Below are 15,281 nucleotides of genomic sequence, written 5' to 3'. Positions count from 1 at the left end.
GCTTCTCACATGTGCCCTGACCAGGGATCAAACCCATGACCTCAGCGTGCTGGAAAGATACTCTATCCACTGAGCCACCTAGCCAGGCAAACACAATGGTGAGGTGTTGTTTTTTTTTTTTAATATTTTATTTATTTTTTTAGAGAGAGGAGAGAGAGAGAGAGAGAGAGAGAGAGAGAAGGGGGAGGAGCAGGAAGCATCAACTCCCATATGTGCCTTGACCAGGCAAGCCCAAGGTTTCGAATCAGCAACCTCAGTGTTCCAGGTCGACGCTTTATCCCACTGCGCCACCACAGGTCAGGCCATAATGGTGAGGTTTTGAGAACCAGAAATATTAGCAGCAATCACTTTGGCTCAGATTCTTTGGTCTCTTGGCAGCTGTTCTGTCTACATAATTACTGGCTCCAGATAGCACCTCTTGTGTTCTCCTCCCACCTGCCAGAATTTGGTCATAGGTGAGGTCTCTCTTCCCTCTGGCCTCACCTCTCTCTAATCCCAGAAGGACTTCACCTTTTCTCATCTGTCCCTATAATAAAGCAAAGGGTTTCTGTTCCTATAGGCAGTTACATTCAGTTTCATGTCTCCTACCACCTTTCATCAATAGCACTGGCTGTACCTCTTGAATTAGTTTTCTGGAAAGGACAGTTATATGATGATGTAATTCAGTGAACGATAGCCCAGATTCCTACCCACCTGTGAACATTGGCATTTCTTCTCAGATCCTAGAAATGGGGAGGGGTGTGAATTAGCTGGAAGAGGAACTGAGATACTGAAAACCCAGTCCAGTCCTTATGCCAATGTAGGGCTGTGCATTGAAGACCACCAACTGCTAGTTGTACTTCTCCCAAGACTGGCATAAGAGGAACCTGAGGCTTTTCTTTAGTCTTTCTGGCTGATCGAGGAGTCACCCCTGGTGACAGGCTCACCATCACATGTCCTGATGTCCCTGGTTTTCTTGTGCAGGATGGATGAATGAGGTCGAGACCGCAGGACATCACTGATCAAAATGCGAACGCCCAGTGTGATGCTCATGGCTCCCACAGTGGCCAGCCCAGTTCCACCAAGGACAACCAGAGCAGGAGGCACCTGATGGTGCTGTTGGATCAACCATAGACTCATCCACCCTAGTGGTACCAGGCGGAAGAGGGCCAGGGTGGCCAGGGTGGCCCAGCTGGCCACACTGAAGCCCAAGGATGGGGCCTGGTGAGAAAGCAGCAGCAATTTTCTTAGGTGCAGGCAGGCAGAGTTCAGCTCCAGGAGCAGAGACACCATAGAGAAGCCCACATAGTGGCCAGACAGAATGGCAGTGCTGAGGCAGCTCACTACCTGGGGAGCCAGGATTAAAGGTTAGAGGACCTTCCATGACTTACCACCCATCATGTTCCAATATCCCAGTTCTTAAGAGAGGGGCTCCCAAACATTTTCTGGCACTCCCTCCCCCCAAAACACCCAACCTTTATGCTTACCCATATGTTAGGAGCTTGAATGGCTTTGAAACAGTCTTTCCCTAAGATGGAAGCAGCCTTGGCCCAGAGGCTGTCTTCCCTGGGGCTGCAGCATCGGCACAGTACTCCCCTAATTCCCATTCCTGGACTTTCATGCCCCATCCTCACTCCCAATACTGGGCTTCCCCTTCTCAAAAAAGCTTCATAGTCAATGTTTCTGCAATCAACAGGACACCTGTAGGAACCCAAGCTCCTAAGGCAGTGCTTAGACTCTCAGCTGTGGCCAACATCAATCCCCTTCCCTCAATTCAGCCCAAGGTTGGGAGGATCAAGCCTGGAGGGCAGAGGGTGTTAGAGACTCTCTGAGAAGTCATAGGACATAAAGTTGATGAGAGATTGGGGTTCCCAGTCTGGGGCACACCTCCCTTCTGGTCTCGCCTCTCCCTGAGTCTCACCACCAAATGGTGACAGAGAAGGTCCCAGGCCTGGCCCAAGGTCTGATTCCACAGCATGTCAGCTCCATCAGCCAGGAAATAACCTGTGTGGGGGGTGGTGAGGGGCGACACATTAGACGTCCTCCAAGCTGGCGCAATCTCCAGCCCTTACTTTTCCAGTTCTTTACTTTCCCTCAGTAAAGCTGACAGAAGAGGACCTGGAATCACCTTTGGAAGCTTGTTCCCCACCTTCCCTGCAGACTCACCCACAGATACAGCCACTAGCACCAAGGCCCAGGGCGGATGGCCATGTATGGGGTCAGTGGCCATCTGAGGGTGCAGCAACAGCCTAGAGGAGGTGGGGGACCCATGGTCACCGTCGTGCCGACCCAGATCCCATTCTTCTGTCGGGCACGCCTGCCTACGCATCCCAGTCTGACTCTCAAGATTTAGCATCAATTTTAAAGGTGCCCGCCGGGTCTTTAATGCTAGTTTTCCATCCCTCACCCTCACCCAGGTACCTCCCGAACCTTTAAGCCCCGCACCCGAGCAGTGCCCCGGCCCCGGTGAGCAGGCTGTGCACCAGTGAGACACAGATGTTTCGCCACTTCCAAAGGTCTTGAGCGGCAGATCTGGGCGTGGGCAGCAGCTGCAGCCCCCAGTGCATCCCCCGGAAGGCGGCGAAGGAGGCACCGGTCACGAGGAGCCCCGAGAGCGCCATAGCGTGGCAGGCGGGCTAGGTCTGGATCAGTTCCTTCGGCTCCTGTGCACTCAGCCCCGACCCATTCAACGCCGGCTCCAGAAACCGTGAACCCTGGTGCCAGCAGGGCTGGATCTCTGGGCTCCTTTGCCTGCCGGGTCTTTTCAATCTGCGGTAACTTTTCCAGGGCTAGTCCAGTATCTCTCAGCTGGGCGGTGATTGGAGCAGCTGTGAGGCCACCGCCCCTGGAGCCGAGGCAACCTATCACGTCCCGCCGGAGCGATGGACCTCGGGTTAGGGGCTCCCGGGTTACCGGCAGCGCGGCCAAGCTCAGGGGCGACTTCGAGTATGTAGATAGTGGTCTTCCCCTACTCCCTGTGTCCTGAAGTCTTCGGAGTTCCAGAAATAGGTCACTAATCTCACTTGATACTCCTGGAGGACCCGCCCCACTAACTTTCACCTCGTTCCCCTACTCTAATATCTCACCTGGTCAGGCCTCCCACACCACCCACACGGCCCTGCAGTTCGAGGCCAGGGCAAACCCAACCCACGTGCTTAAATCTCGACACCACACTGCTCCACAACCCTCCTCCGACTCAGTTGTGGGAGAGAGGGCACCCCTCCTACCCCCGAGGTAACCATAAAATTCCAGGAATCCTGCCCCTTACATACTACCTTTCAAACAGAACAACAGCTCCCACTTTGGAGAGAGGCGGAGAGGCGACCCACTGGGGATCTCTCCCCCAACTTTTTATGGGTGCCCTACAGAAGAGCCTCATTACGAAGGGGAGGCAAAGGGAACCATTCAGCACTATACTCTTCAAAAGTACCCCTCCACCGAGGGTAGTGCCTTTTGGGTGGATGGAATATCTCTTTATATCTGAGGCCAGGAGAGCTGAGTGAGTCATCTCAAGGTTGGGGCAAAATCGAAATGAAAAAGCAAAGACCCATCATGCTTTCAGCAGGACTTGTTAGGATTCCAGAACCTTTCAGCTTGGAGAGGAAAATCTTGCCCCCGACCCCTATTTCCTGAAGAGTGATAGGTTTTACTGTTTTCCTTCAGTCTAACTCCACTCCATACCTTGAGCTGGTTGCCAACCAGAAATTCAGAGAGCCATCTCCCGTACATGGAGGACACAGATTCCAGCTACTCCCAAAGAATGAAACTCATAAACCAATAGGTGCTCCCCCACTCTCACAACCCACTTTGTCCAAAAAATCCCAGTAAGTCCAAGGGACTAGGGGCATCCCTTCATTCTACACCCACTTCTCCAAACATTTTAAAACAAATTACACTGATTCTTTTAAATTTTATTTGTTACATGAAAGCCATATACAATTAATGTAGCGAATTTGTAAATTACAGAAAAAAATTGAAGAGGAAAATTACAATTACCATATCCCACCATAAAAAGATAACCACTATTATTAACACTTTGGTGTCTGTCCTCAGTCTTTTTTTTTCCTTTACATTTGTAAAAATTGATTTTAGCCTGACCAGGCGGTGGCACAGTGGATAGAGCGTGGGACTGGGATGCGGAGGTCCCAGGTTTGAAACCCCAAGGTCACCAGTCTGAGCGCGGGCTTATCTGGTTTGAGCAAGGCTCACCAGCTTAAACCCAAGGTCGCTGGCTTAAGCAAGGGGTCTCTCGGTCTGCTGTAGCCCCCCCCCATCAAGGCACATATGAGAAAGCAATCACTGAGAAACTAAGATGCTGCAACAAAGAATTGATGCTTCTCATCTATCTCTCTCCCTTCCAGTCTATCTGTCCCTCTCTCTGTCTCCCTCTGTCTCTGTCACAAAAAAAAAAAAGAAAATGGATTTTAAAGAGACAGAGAGAGGAAGGCTAAGGGAAAGAGGGAGGGAGGGAGGGAGACATTCATTTGTGTTCACTTGTCTTAGTGCATTCATTGGTCACTTCACATATGTGCTCTGACTGGGGATCAAACTCACAACCTTGATATTTGCTGTTTCAGAACAACACTCTAACCAGCTGAGCTACGTCACCAGGGCCTGTCCTCAGTATTTATCTGTTTTATGTAGGTATGCGAGTATATACTTATACCTTAAAAAACAAAATTAAGCCTGACTAGGCAGTGGCGCAGCGGATAGAGCATCAGACTGGGATGCGGAAGGACCCAGTTTCGAGACCCCAGGATAGCCGGCTTGAGCATGGGCTCATCTGACTTGAGCAAAAGAGCTCACCAGCTTGGACCCAAGGTCACTGGCTCGAGTGGGGGGTTACTCAGTCTGCTGAAGGCCCGTGGTCATGGCACATATGAGAAAGCAATTAATGAACAACTACGGTGTCGCAACGAAAAACTGATGATTGATGCTTCTCATCTCTCTCCGTTCCTGTCTGTCTGTCCCTATCTATCCCTCTATCTGACTCTCTCTCTGTCCCTGTAAAAAAAAACAAAAAAAAACAAAATTAAGACCACATGATATAAACTATTTTTATAACCTTTTTAATATTCAAAGAGCATTTTTCTTTCCAGTCATTCTTCTACATGACTTTTAATGGCTGCACATTACTCATGAATTTTCATTACAGCAGAAATGAACTCCCAATCAGATAGTTGCTTCCCATTCTTCTCTATTGTAATGCTTGGATGAACATCTTATATCTAAATCTTTAATTATTTTCTTAGGATAAACTCCAAATGTAGAATTACCAGGTCAAAGTCCCTGGTAATATGTTTGATATGTATTACCAAACTTACATCCAGGAAGGTTGTACCAATTTGTACCCCTATATGAATGGGAGTGTTATTTTAGTATTCCTTTGCCAACAACTGGGTCTTATTTTTTTTCTGTTATAGCTTACTATGGGAAAATGCTTGTAGCTATATTTGCTTCTCTTTAATTACTAATAAAGCACAATTATTCCCCCCATGGTTCAACTATTTGAATTTCTTTTATGAATTTCCTGTATATGTCCTTTCACAGCTGGCTGTTGTTCCTTGAAGCTGCTTATATAAAAAATTACAGGGTGGAGGAGAGGTAGAAGTAGGAGGATGAAGCCACAGGACACTTTAATATGGTTCCACATCTCTGTAAAAGGCGAAAAGACTGAAGAAGCTTGTCCTTGCTGTAGGCTGGCTTCCCTCCCTCTTCTTGGGGTGCTCCTGGCCTTTATGGGCCCCCTCTGCAAGGTGCCCAAACAGGTCCCTGTGCTCTCCAGGCCTCGTCCTTCATGGGTCCTCAGCCTGCTTCTGTGTTCTCAGGCTGCTCTTCCTCATCTCTGATCCAAGATAGGTGAGGACGACAGAGCCACGTACCCAGGGCTGGAGAGAACCACTGTGGCCAGTGAAGCAAGGAGGGGAAGAAAGGATGGAAGCAATGTCCAGGGACAGAGTGATCTTTGTTGAGGTCTATGAGTGGACTCAGCCTACCCACCCCCTTCTACTGCAGTCCTATACACGTCCAGCTTAGGCTGTAGAAGAGCTGGGTTCAATGGTCTACTCTATGCTAAATCTTTCAGTTTCTCATAAACAGGGAATAGAACTCAGCTACCTGTACACCTCCTCTCCCAAACTACAACAAACAGCTTCCTGCAGCCTATAAACATGGCTACCTTTAGACAGGGAGATTGGGCCAAGGCTGAATCGCACCAGAGCCTGAGCCAGAGTGAGATTGAATCAGAAGCTGAGGGTGGCAGGGTTATGCTGCCTGATGCCCCCATAAGGGGGTCACGTCCTAAAACTCAGTTCTGTTGGTTGTTAGAGGGGAGAATTTCCTGTCTGCACAGGCCTGAGATGAATCTCACACTATCCTGGAAAGTGAAGTGAGGAGAGAGCAGTGGTAGCTCAAACCCTATCAGGGCTTCAGTCCTGTTTGGGGAGGCAGAGGACTCCTGGGGTCACCTTTGCAAGATAAGAAGTCAATGCAGAGATTGAGCTCCTACTAGCCACTCTAACCCGCCAACCTTCTATTCTCACCCCCAGCTCCTGGGGTTATTATGGTCAGGGAGTGGGAAGGAGCAATAGCTTAAGTGAAAAGCTGTTTTGTTCCCACCCCAAGCTGAGTCTGCACAAATGGGCTTCTGATTCCCTTAAGCATACTCAACTGGGTGATTTTCCTATCTCACAGGTAGGTAATATGTTTGATATGTATTACCAAACTTATATCCAGGAAGATTGTACCAATTTGTACCCCTATATGGATGGGACCCAGTTGTGGAGAAGCAGAGACAGGAGGTTTAAGGGTCCCACATATAGGTAAGTATCCCTGAATCTAGAATCTGGGCTAAAGAAATGCCTTGATTACATGGGAGGGTCATGATTACTCAGATGGGAGTTTCAATATGATCTTTTCCCTGAGAGGAAGCTTACTCTGGACCTCACTTGCTGAAAAGGCCAGTAGAAAGAGGGAGGGATAAGGAAGGAGGGTCAAGAAAGACATCTGGGTAAAGGGATAGACAGGGTTTTCTTTGCTCCACTCCTCCCCATTGTCACACAAAGCCTGACTAACCTTGGGTAGTCAGACCCATCTATTCCCTGATTCAGTCAGGATCTCTAATCTAAAATTGTTCTCTTGCTGTACCAATGGGTGAAGGCTCTCCAAATGAACAGGGTTTCCTTTTCTGAAAGGTATCATCACCCCTGCTGTTCAGACCTTCCCAGCCCCAGTTGTCACCTTCCGGATGAAGAGGAAAGCAGCTCCTTCTCCTCCTTGAAGCCAGGGGCAGAGGGCAACAGTTCTTCAACTGGCAGCTTTAGCTGGGTCAGGACATAAAGCTTGCCACTGAAGAACTACTGCGGCTCAGCCAGGTGAAAGTGTGGGAGGAACAGGAACCTAAAGGCAAAGGGAAGAAAGATGGGTAAGACCTGAGCAGGGCCACGTCACAGGAACACTGTCCCACTGGCCATCCAAACCCAGCCCCAGCAGACACTCAATCTCCTAAAGAAGGGCTCTTGGCTCTGACCTGGGCCTGAAGAAGCTAACTTCCGTGAGAAGAGGTAGCTTTAAACATACTTCCCTTGCTCCTCTTCCAGAGCTGAAGCTGTAGAAACCCAGACCTGCTCTCATCCCCCTTACCCCCCCCCCCACTACCCATGCAGAGGGTGGGGACAGCCTACTCAGCATGCAGAAAAGGCAGGATCTGGGACCCCAGACACACCCCACCCACCATCCAGGTACTAGGTGAGAAGCTATATCTCTCAGGTCCAGAAATCTGAGTTCAGTGATCAATCCCAACTGACTTGTTCCCAGGGAGTATTCAGCTGGAAGAGTTTTGGGGGCCTGGATCTGGGGAAGAGTGAGGAAGGGAGGAGGGTCTAGACTTTGGAAGGTCAGCAGAGGCTCCTGGGACTGTGAGGAGAGGACAAGGGACCAAAGGCTGGAGGGGAAGGAGATTAGGCAGGGATATTGGGCAGCCTCCCCAGGACTTTCAAATGCCAGGCATTCCGCTTGCGCATTCCGGGTACATCTGGTATGAATTCCAGGCTGTCTGCCGGCCCCTCCATGTCTGAACTTTGTTCCAAGTTCCAAGCCCCGCCCCCACAGTTCCAACGCATGAATCAGCAGGAAAAGCTGGGCCCTGCAGCATGGCCCAGGGAGGGGGCTGGGGGCGTGGCAGGCTTGGGGGCTGTAAGCTGGGGAGGGCGGGTTTGTGCTGACACTCAACCCAAGGTATTGCCCATGCCAATGGAAGGGGCCAAGGTGGTCTTGCCTTGAGATTTCTATACTCAGAGGATAGGAAAGATTAGGGTGGGGGTCGGAGGCTTTCAAATGACAAAACCCTCTTGGGAGGCATAAACTTTGAGGTACCTTCCTTCCCTCAGGTGACCGGTCCCCAACTCCTTCCCATTCCCTTCAGTAAGAGCCGGCTCTGGTCAACCCATAGGACTTAGCGGCTGCTGACAGTCTGTGCCAAGCAGGTGCCCTTGGCTGCAGGGCGGGGTGGGTCCAGGGCACTGACCCTCTGACCAGCTGCTCCATCAACCTTCTGGCACCCTAACAGCTTCCAGCCCAGTCTGACAGGCAGGATGACAGGCCAAAAGAGTTGGAGGCTGGAACTAGGGCCGGAGGGAGGTGGGGGCGATAGCCTAGCCCGAGGCCACGGGGAGGGGCCAAGAGTTGGCCGAGAGGTGGGGAGAGAGGGAGCCCAGTGATGACTAACCCAGGTGCCCCACCCAGCCAGCCGGTTTCCCAGGCGGTCGGGGCCAGGCCTGGAGTAGGGCCCCCACAACCGGACAGGCTGGGGGGAGGTGCAGAGGTGACCTTCTCTAGGCCCAAGACGGCTAGTGAGGCTGGGGTGGGGGGTAGAGTTTCCAGGCCCTCCTCGTGTCCGCTCCCCCCACCAACCGCAGTGAAACCCTAAACCTTTGGGTTGCATAAGGCCCCGGCACCGCCGCCCCCTACTCGTCTTCCCTCCCCCCTTACATAACAACCCCTGGGGGGAATGAGAGGAGGAGCCGGCCCTCCCAGAGACCCCTTCTCTGCCAGGGCACTCAGCTGGCCCTGCCTCAGTGAGTGCCGGTAGCGGCAAAGCACTTCTACCGCTACCCGTCCGATCCAAATCCTCCCAAGCCTAGGTGCCGGGCTCCCGTATCCTCGGACCAGAGGGCGTCGAGGTTAGCCGCCCCCAGCTCTCTAGCCCCTCACCTTCCTCCCAGCTACTCCGCGAGACCTTCTGCCACGACTGCTGTCCGGACTCTTCTTTAAAACCTTGACACACTATTCCAGCCAGTCCAGGCCCCTCTACCCCAGAGCGCCCCAGTCTCCGCCGCCCCCTCTCCCCTCCCCCGGAAGGGCAGGGTGTGGCCGCCAGAACCCTACTTGTCCCCATTACCCGAAAGCACGGTTCTCCTCTGTGCGTCCAGGACCCCAGCTCACATCCACCTGGTGCTGGGTGTGTGTGTGGGGGTGTTGAGGGTAGCGGAGCAAATCTGTACGTCCGTTCCCCAAGGCCCGCGGCGCTCTCTTCTCAGCCGCCAGCACACACCGGCTCCAGTCTCCGATCAGCTGGCGGCGTCGTGACGCACAAGTTGCGATTGCACCGCCCTGGGCCAATCACCGCCTACTGGTGGGCAACGTAACCACACCCACATAGGGGCGCCAGCCCTTCTCCCTGGTCCCGCCTCTCCCGCCTGTCTTAGCTCTGATTGGCAAGGAGGCCACCCTTTTGCCTAGTAGAGTTGCACTAAGCCACACCCACCTATTCACAGATGGCCAATAGGTGAAAAAGTGTGGCTCAGTCCTCTGCCTAGGTTACTTGCTTTGAAGAGTGCTACGTCAAACCAGAGTCCGAAAGAGCAGAAAGAAGTAAAGGCGTGTGTGTTTGTAGTGCATACTGGTCAATGTAGTTCTGGATAGTACACCTCATTCCCAGAATCCAGAGCGCTCTGTGAGTTGGCATTTTTAAACTCATCTCTGAATTCATCCCAGCGAGGTCCTTAAAGGGCTATAGCCCTTCCTTTTTGAAGCCGTGAGTGCTTCTTTTTGACAACCCCAAAACGAAATCGCTGACCTTTGCGGGAGGCTATCTAAGGAAAAGAGAAGCAGGCAAAGCAACAGGAGTGATCAGAGCTGGAGGTGGAAATCAGCCCCCAGGGCAGCAGAATCTTCCACTGGATGGGAAGTCCCGAGGGCTACTGGGGTAGGAAGACTGCCCACCTCGTCAAACCCCAGCTTGTACTGGAGAGATCTAGGCCACCCCTGGGGAGGGGGGATGAGGGGGAAGGCTTCCTGATCAGGAGACTTCTTGGAGATGTCTTGTCCCAGTCGCCGGAAGAGAGCCGCTCCCTAACAAAAGATCAATATACACTTTTCCGCGGCTGTGAAGATGGGGAGATACCGGTCGGGCCGAGGATGTAGAATCTTATTGTCCTCCCAGCCCTTTGGCCCTACTCTGAAGGTCCTCAATAAAGTGATTTTATTCTCCTTCACCTGAGGGTAGAGGAGACTTGTGGTGAGAAACTAAGGTATGAGCTATGTCAAAGTACAACTGGTTGACATCCTCAGTTTTAATACCCCCATACTGTACCGTCCACCAGAAGCTTTCCACGGATTTAGGCCTACTTAGGGAAGAGATTTCAAAGATAGAGACCAATGAGGATGCTGCTCCAGGGTTTAGAGGGGCAGGGATGGGCAAAAACTGAAAGAAACCCAGTGACTTGGCAAAAGTTGCTGAACTGCTTATTTATAAGGGGCAAGTTTGGGACCCACCCCACCTCATCACTCGTCTGCCTTCCCTCCTACCCAGCTGAACAGTAACATGTAGATAAGGATCCAGGACTTTTTCATAAGCGCCAAATTGGGGGTGAGGGTAACAGAGCTGGAAGGATTAGCCTGGAGTGTGAGATAGTTCCTTCTGTATTAAGTATGGTCTCTGCCAAGTGATTGCTAAGAGCTCCAGAATTCTGAACTTGTGTTCAGAACATTGTGCCTTTAAGGAAACTTCCTGCCTTGCACCCCAGTAACAGCTGATTGTTGGAAAGTGTGACCTCAGGGGACGAATCAGCTGTTACCACATCCTCTTGGCTTGCTCTACTCCATCGCTTATTCCCTCCTCCCCCCCTTCCTCCCCCACCATAGCGGGAGGGAAAGAAGGAGATGGAACCCCAAATAAGGGAGACCTGCTTGTATGTTCTTTACCCTTTTTCTCACATCACGACTGTCAGCATCTGCCTGCCTTCCTTCCCGCAATCTGCTGGTTAGTTCTTCAGAGGTTCTGAGCTTGGAACGAGAGGTATTTCCTGTCAGCACAGTCAGTTCAGACCCACCCTCCCTGGTCTAGTAAGGGAGGCCAGTATTGGGGAGGCCCAGAATGGAGGCTGGATGGGTGTGTGGCAGCTCGAGGGATGGATACTGGGGAACATCCAGTGAAGCTGTGGACTTTCCCCAGCCCACAGGAGAGGAACGGCTGTGGAAAGCAAGCCTCCTCAATGTCAGAACCCTGCTCTCCAGGCCAGCTGACCCCTACTGCCTGCTCAGGATGCCTATTCCTCCCCAGACAGGGACCTGCTAAGGGGATCCTCCTGGCCTTGCCCATTCACTCCACTTCTAACTGTTCTTGGACACTACCTGGACCTTGACTGCTTCAGTTTTTACATTTTTACCTTCCATAGCAAGGAAGCTAATGTGGAGCTTCCCAGGGCTGCAGGTGGAATGCACTGGCCCCAGGAACCAGAGACTTTGGCTGGGAAGTCCTGCAGGAAGACCCAAGTAAATATTTTGTCCCAGCCCTGAGCTGAGAGTCAAGGTCATTCCAGGACAAGCTTAGGGTGAAGTCCCAGGACTGACTTGGCAAGGTTGGGAGAAACTGATCAGGGCCCTGGCCAAGCTTAGAAGGAAGAGAAATCTTACCAGCTGACCCATTCCCATTATCCTTAGCATAGAAGTCCCCATCCCCTTCTCACCAAAGGTCCTTGTGGTAGGCTCTTCTCTCTGTTTTGTTCTGTTAAGTCTTCTTCCCCCACTCTAAGGCAAAAGCACAGGCTTTGAGTCCAGGGTTTCTCAACCTTAGCACTATCGACCCTTTGGATTGGATAATTTCTTGTTGTGGGCTGAACTGTGGAGGCCAGTATCCTTGGCCCACTAGATTCCGTTAGCAACACAACCTGCCCCCTTCCCGTGACAACCAAAGTGTCTCCAGACATTGTCAAAGAGTCCCTGGGGGCTCAAATTGTCCCCAGTTGAGAACTGCTGTTAGACAAACTTGTATTCAATCTCTCATTCTTACCAGCTCTGAGCTTGATGAATATACTTAACCTCATACTGAGTGAGCCTCAATTTCCTTATCCACTAAATTGAGTGAATGATAAATTCATGGTTTACGGTAGAGATTAAAAAAAGATTATGTTTGGGCCCTGGCCGGTTGGCTCAGTGGTAGAGCGTCGGCCTGGCGTGCAGAAGTCCCGGGTTCGATTCCCGGCCAGGGCACACAGGAGAAGCGCCCATCTGCTTCTCCACCCCTCCCCCTCTCCTTCCTCTCTGTCTCTCTCTTCCCCTCCCACAGCTGAGGCTCCATTGGAGCAAAGATGGCCCTGGCGCTGGGAATGGCTCCTTGGCCTCTGCCCCAGGCGCTAGAGTGGCTCTGGTCGCAACAGAGCGACCCTGGTGGGCAGAGCGTCGCCCCCTGGTGGGCGTGCTGGGTGGATCCCGGTTGGGCGCATGCGGGAGTCTGACTGTCTCTCCCCGTTTCCAACTTCGGGGTGGGGGGAAGATTATGTTTGAAAATACTTAGCACAGTACCAGACCCACTGGCCCACAGTTGGTACACTAAAAATTAGCTTCCTTCACTTTTCTCCCTGCCAGATCAGCAAAGGCTAGCCTAACTCAGCATGGGCTGACTGCCAAGGCAGCTGCCACCTGCCTCCCTGACTATCCGAGCCATGACCTCCCGGAAACTCAATATTGAGGTTGGCAAAGGGGAGTGGCTAATTCGGTCCCAGATTCCCCCAAACTCAAGGGTGCTTTGGTTGCTATTCAAGGGAAATTGGGGAATAAATCTGCTACAGAGCATTATATCTCAAGATGTGGTCCACAGATTGCCTGCATTAGAATTCTTGGAGTGCGTGTAAAAAATTCAGATTCCTGGGTCTCATCTGAGACTACTGAGTCATAAATACATCATGAAGTTTGAAAACCATTGTTTTAGGGCCCAGATTAGAGGTGTCATTGCCCCAAAAGTCTTAGTGCACCAGTGCCTACCATTGCAAGGACTTTCTCATTCAAGGGAAGGAAAGAATTCTGATTGGATTCCATCTCTTGGCAGCCAAAGTTGATCCAGCCCTGTACAACTCATTAATCCTATCCAGTTTACGTAGCCGAGTAGTTCAGTTGGTTAGATACACCAAGGTTGCAGGTTTGATCCCCAATCAGGGCACATACAAGAATCAACCAATAAATGCATAAATAAGTGGGACAACAAATCAATGTTTCTCTTTTTCTCTCTCCCTTCCTTTCTCTCTAAAATTAATCAATAATAAAATTTAAAAAAAATCTAACCAGTTCTTTGCACTGTTTGGCAGATTCAGAGTATTACTAGAACAGTTCCATTTATTTTAGAATCTGAGCTACCTCCAAATGTTTTGGATATTCCATTCTATATTCTGGAATTGAAAAGACATATCTTAAGTGAAAATTAAAAGGAAAAATCTTATGGAATAATTAAAATAAAAAAGAATTCTGAGTAAGGTTAGTTACACTGAAGGTCATTTGTTGCATTGCAAGCCAAAACCACTAGAGGGCAAGGCACACACAGACTTGCAGAAAGAAAAAGTAGTGCCTGCGCAGTCTAGGGATACTGAGACCAGAGCAAAGACAGGGTGGACCCAATTTTATTGGAACTAAGAAGCAGGCACTACCTTCTGACCATCAAAACCCATCCTCTAGTCTCAGGTACTCAGACCAAAGTTGGGGATGCGAGATTGATTGTCAAGGAACAGCTAATTTCCCAGCTAGAAAAAACAACAGTGCAATGGCCAAAGAGCACAGAGAACACTGGTTTTAGAAAAAGATAGACCGGAATTTTAATCTTGGCTCTACCACTTCTTAGCTATGAGACCTTGGGCAAGTTACTTAAAGTAGTCATTTTCCTCATCCTAAAATGGGTATAAAAATTCCTTCATAAAAATGTGGTGGTGGTGCCTGACCAGGAAGTGGCGCAGTGGATAGAGCGTCGGACTGGGATGTGGACGATCCAGGTCGCCAGCTTGAGCGCGGGCTCATCTGGTTTGAACAAAAGCTCACCAGCTTGGACCCAAGGTCACTGGCTCGAGCAAGGGGTTACTCGGTCTGCTGAAGGCCCGCGGTCAAGGCACATATGAGAAAGCAATCAATGAACAACTAAGGTGTCGCAACGAAAAACTGATGATTGTTGCTTCTCATCTCTCTTCGTTCCTGTCTGTCTGTCCCTGTCTATCCCTCTCTCTGACTCTCTATCTCTATAAAAAAAAAAAAAAAAAAAGGTAGTGGTGTGCCTGACTGGTGGTGGTGCAGTGGATAGAACGTCAACCTGGGATGCTGAGGTCCCAGGTCCCAAGGTCGCTGGCTTGAGCATGCGCTCACCCGGCTTGAGCGTGGGATCATCGACATGATCCCATGGTCTCTGGTTTGAGCCCAAAGGTTGCTGGCTTGAAGCCCAAAGTTACTGGCTCAACTGGAGCCCCCGTCAAGAAACGTATAAGAAGCTATCAATGAACAATTGAAGTGACACAACTACAAGTTGATGCTTCTCATCTCTTTCTCTTCCTCTCTTTCTCTCTCTCTCTCTCTCTCTCTCTCTCTCTCTGTCATATACAAAAAAAAAAAAAAAAGTGTGGTGAGCTTGTCCTGTAGTGGCACAGTAGATAAAGCGTTGGACCTGGAATGCTGAGGTCGCCAGTTCAAAACCCTGGGCTTGCCTGATCAAGGCACATATGACAAGCAACAAGCAATAAACAACTCAATGAGTTGATACTTCTCACTCCTCTCCCCTTCTCTCTGTAAAATCAATACAAAAATCTTTTTAAAAAATGTTATGGTGAGGATTAAACAAAACAAAGTATGTGCGGTGCCTAGCATGGTGCCTGGATCCTAATTAATGCTTGATAAATGGCAGTTTTAAGTTATTACTTACGACCGATGTCTATATCAAGTGTTCCAGCTGCCTCTTCAAGAAAGAGGATACAGATGGAATCAGATCATGGCCAAGACATTCCTGTCTCATCCCTAATTTGGACTTTAGTGTTTTTTTAAGTGCCTTTTTGGAA

The 15,281-nt window shown here is 50.3% G+C and overlaps 1 protein-coding gene across 3 annotated transcripts; it reads right to left on the bottom strand.

Moving 5' to 3' along the window:
- Positions 1-879: 879 nt before the first annotated feature.
- Positions 880-9,555, bottom strand: TLCD2 (TLC domain containing 2). Of its 3 annotated transcripts, none has more exons than XM_066363527.1 (5): positions 9,377-9,555; positions 7,219-7,377; positions 2,146-2,228; positions 1,901-1,983; positions 880-1,326 (listed from the first exon to the last, which is right to left on the bottom strand). In XM_066363527.1, exons 3-5 carry the CDS (start codon positions 2,207-2,209, stop codon positions 880-882), a joined length of 594 nt encoding a protein of 197 aa, XP_066219624.1. In that variant the 5' UTR covers positions 2,210-2,228; positions 7,219-7,377; positions 9,377-9,555. The 3 variants fall into 3 exon arrangements, 2 of the variants coding, with proteins under 2 accessions (XP_066219624.1, XP_066219625.1); XM_066363528.1 differs by having other exon boundaries at positions 9,427-9,555; XR_010748887.1 differs by lacking the exons at positions 880-1,326; positions 1,901-1,983; positions 2,146-2,228 and adding an exon at positions 3,891-5,880.
- Positions 9,556-15,281: the final 5,726 nt, after the last annotated feature.

This window comes from Saccopteryx leptura, chromosome 2 (genome assembly GCF_036850995.1).
Source record: "Saccopteryx leptura isolate mSacLep1 chromosome 2, mSacLep1_pri_phased_curated, whole genome shotgun sequence".
Classification (NCBI taxonomy): domain Eukaryota; kingdom Metazoa; phylum Chordata; class Mammalia; order Chiroptera; family Emballonuridae; genus Saccopteryx; species Saccopteryx leptura.
The sequence above is the reverse complement of the archived record's forward strand: the minus strand, read 5'-3'. Positions and strand labels throughout refer to the sequence as shown.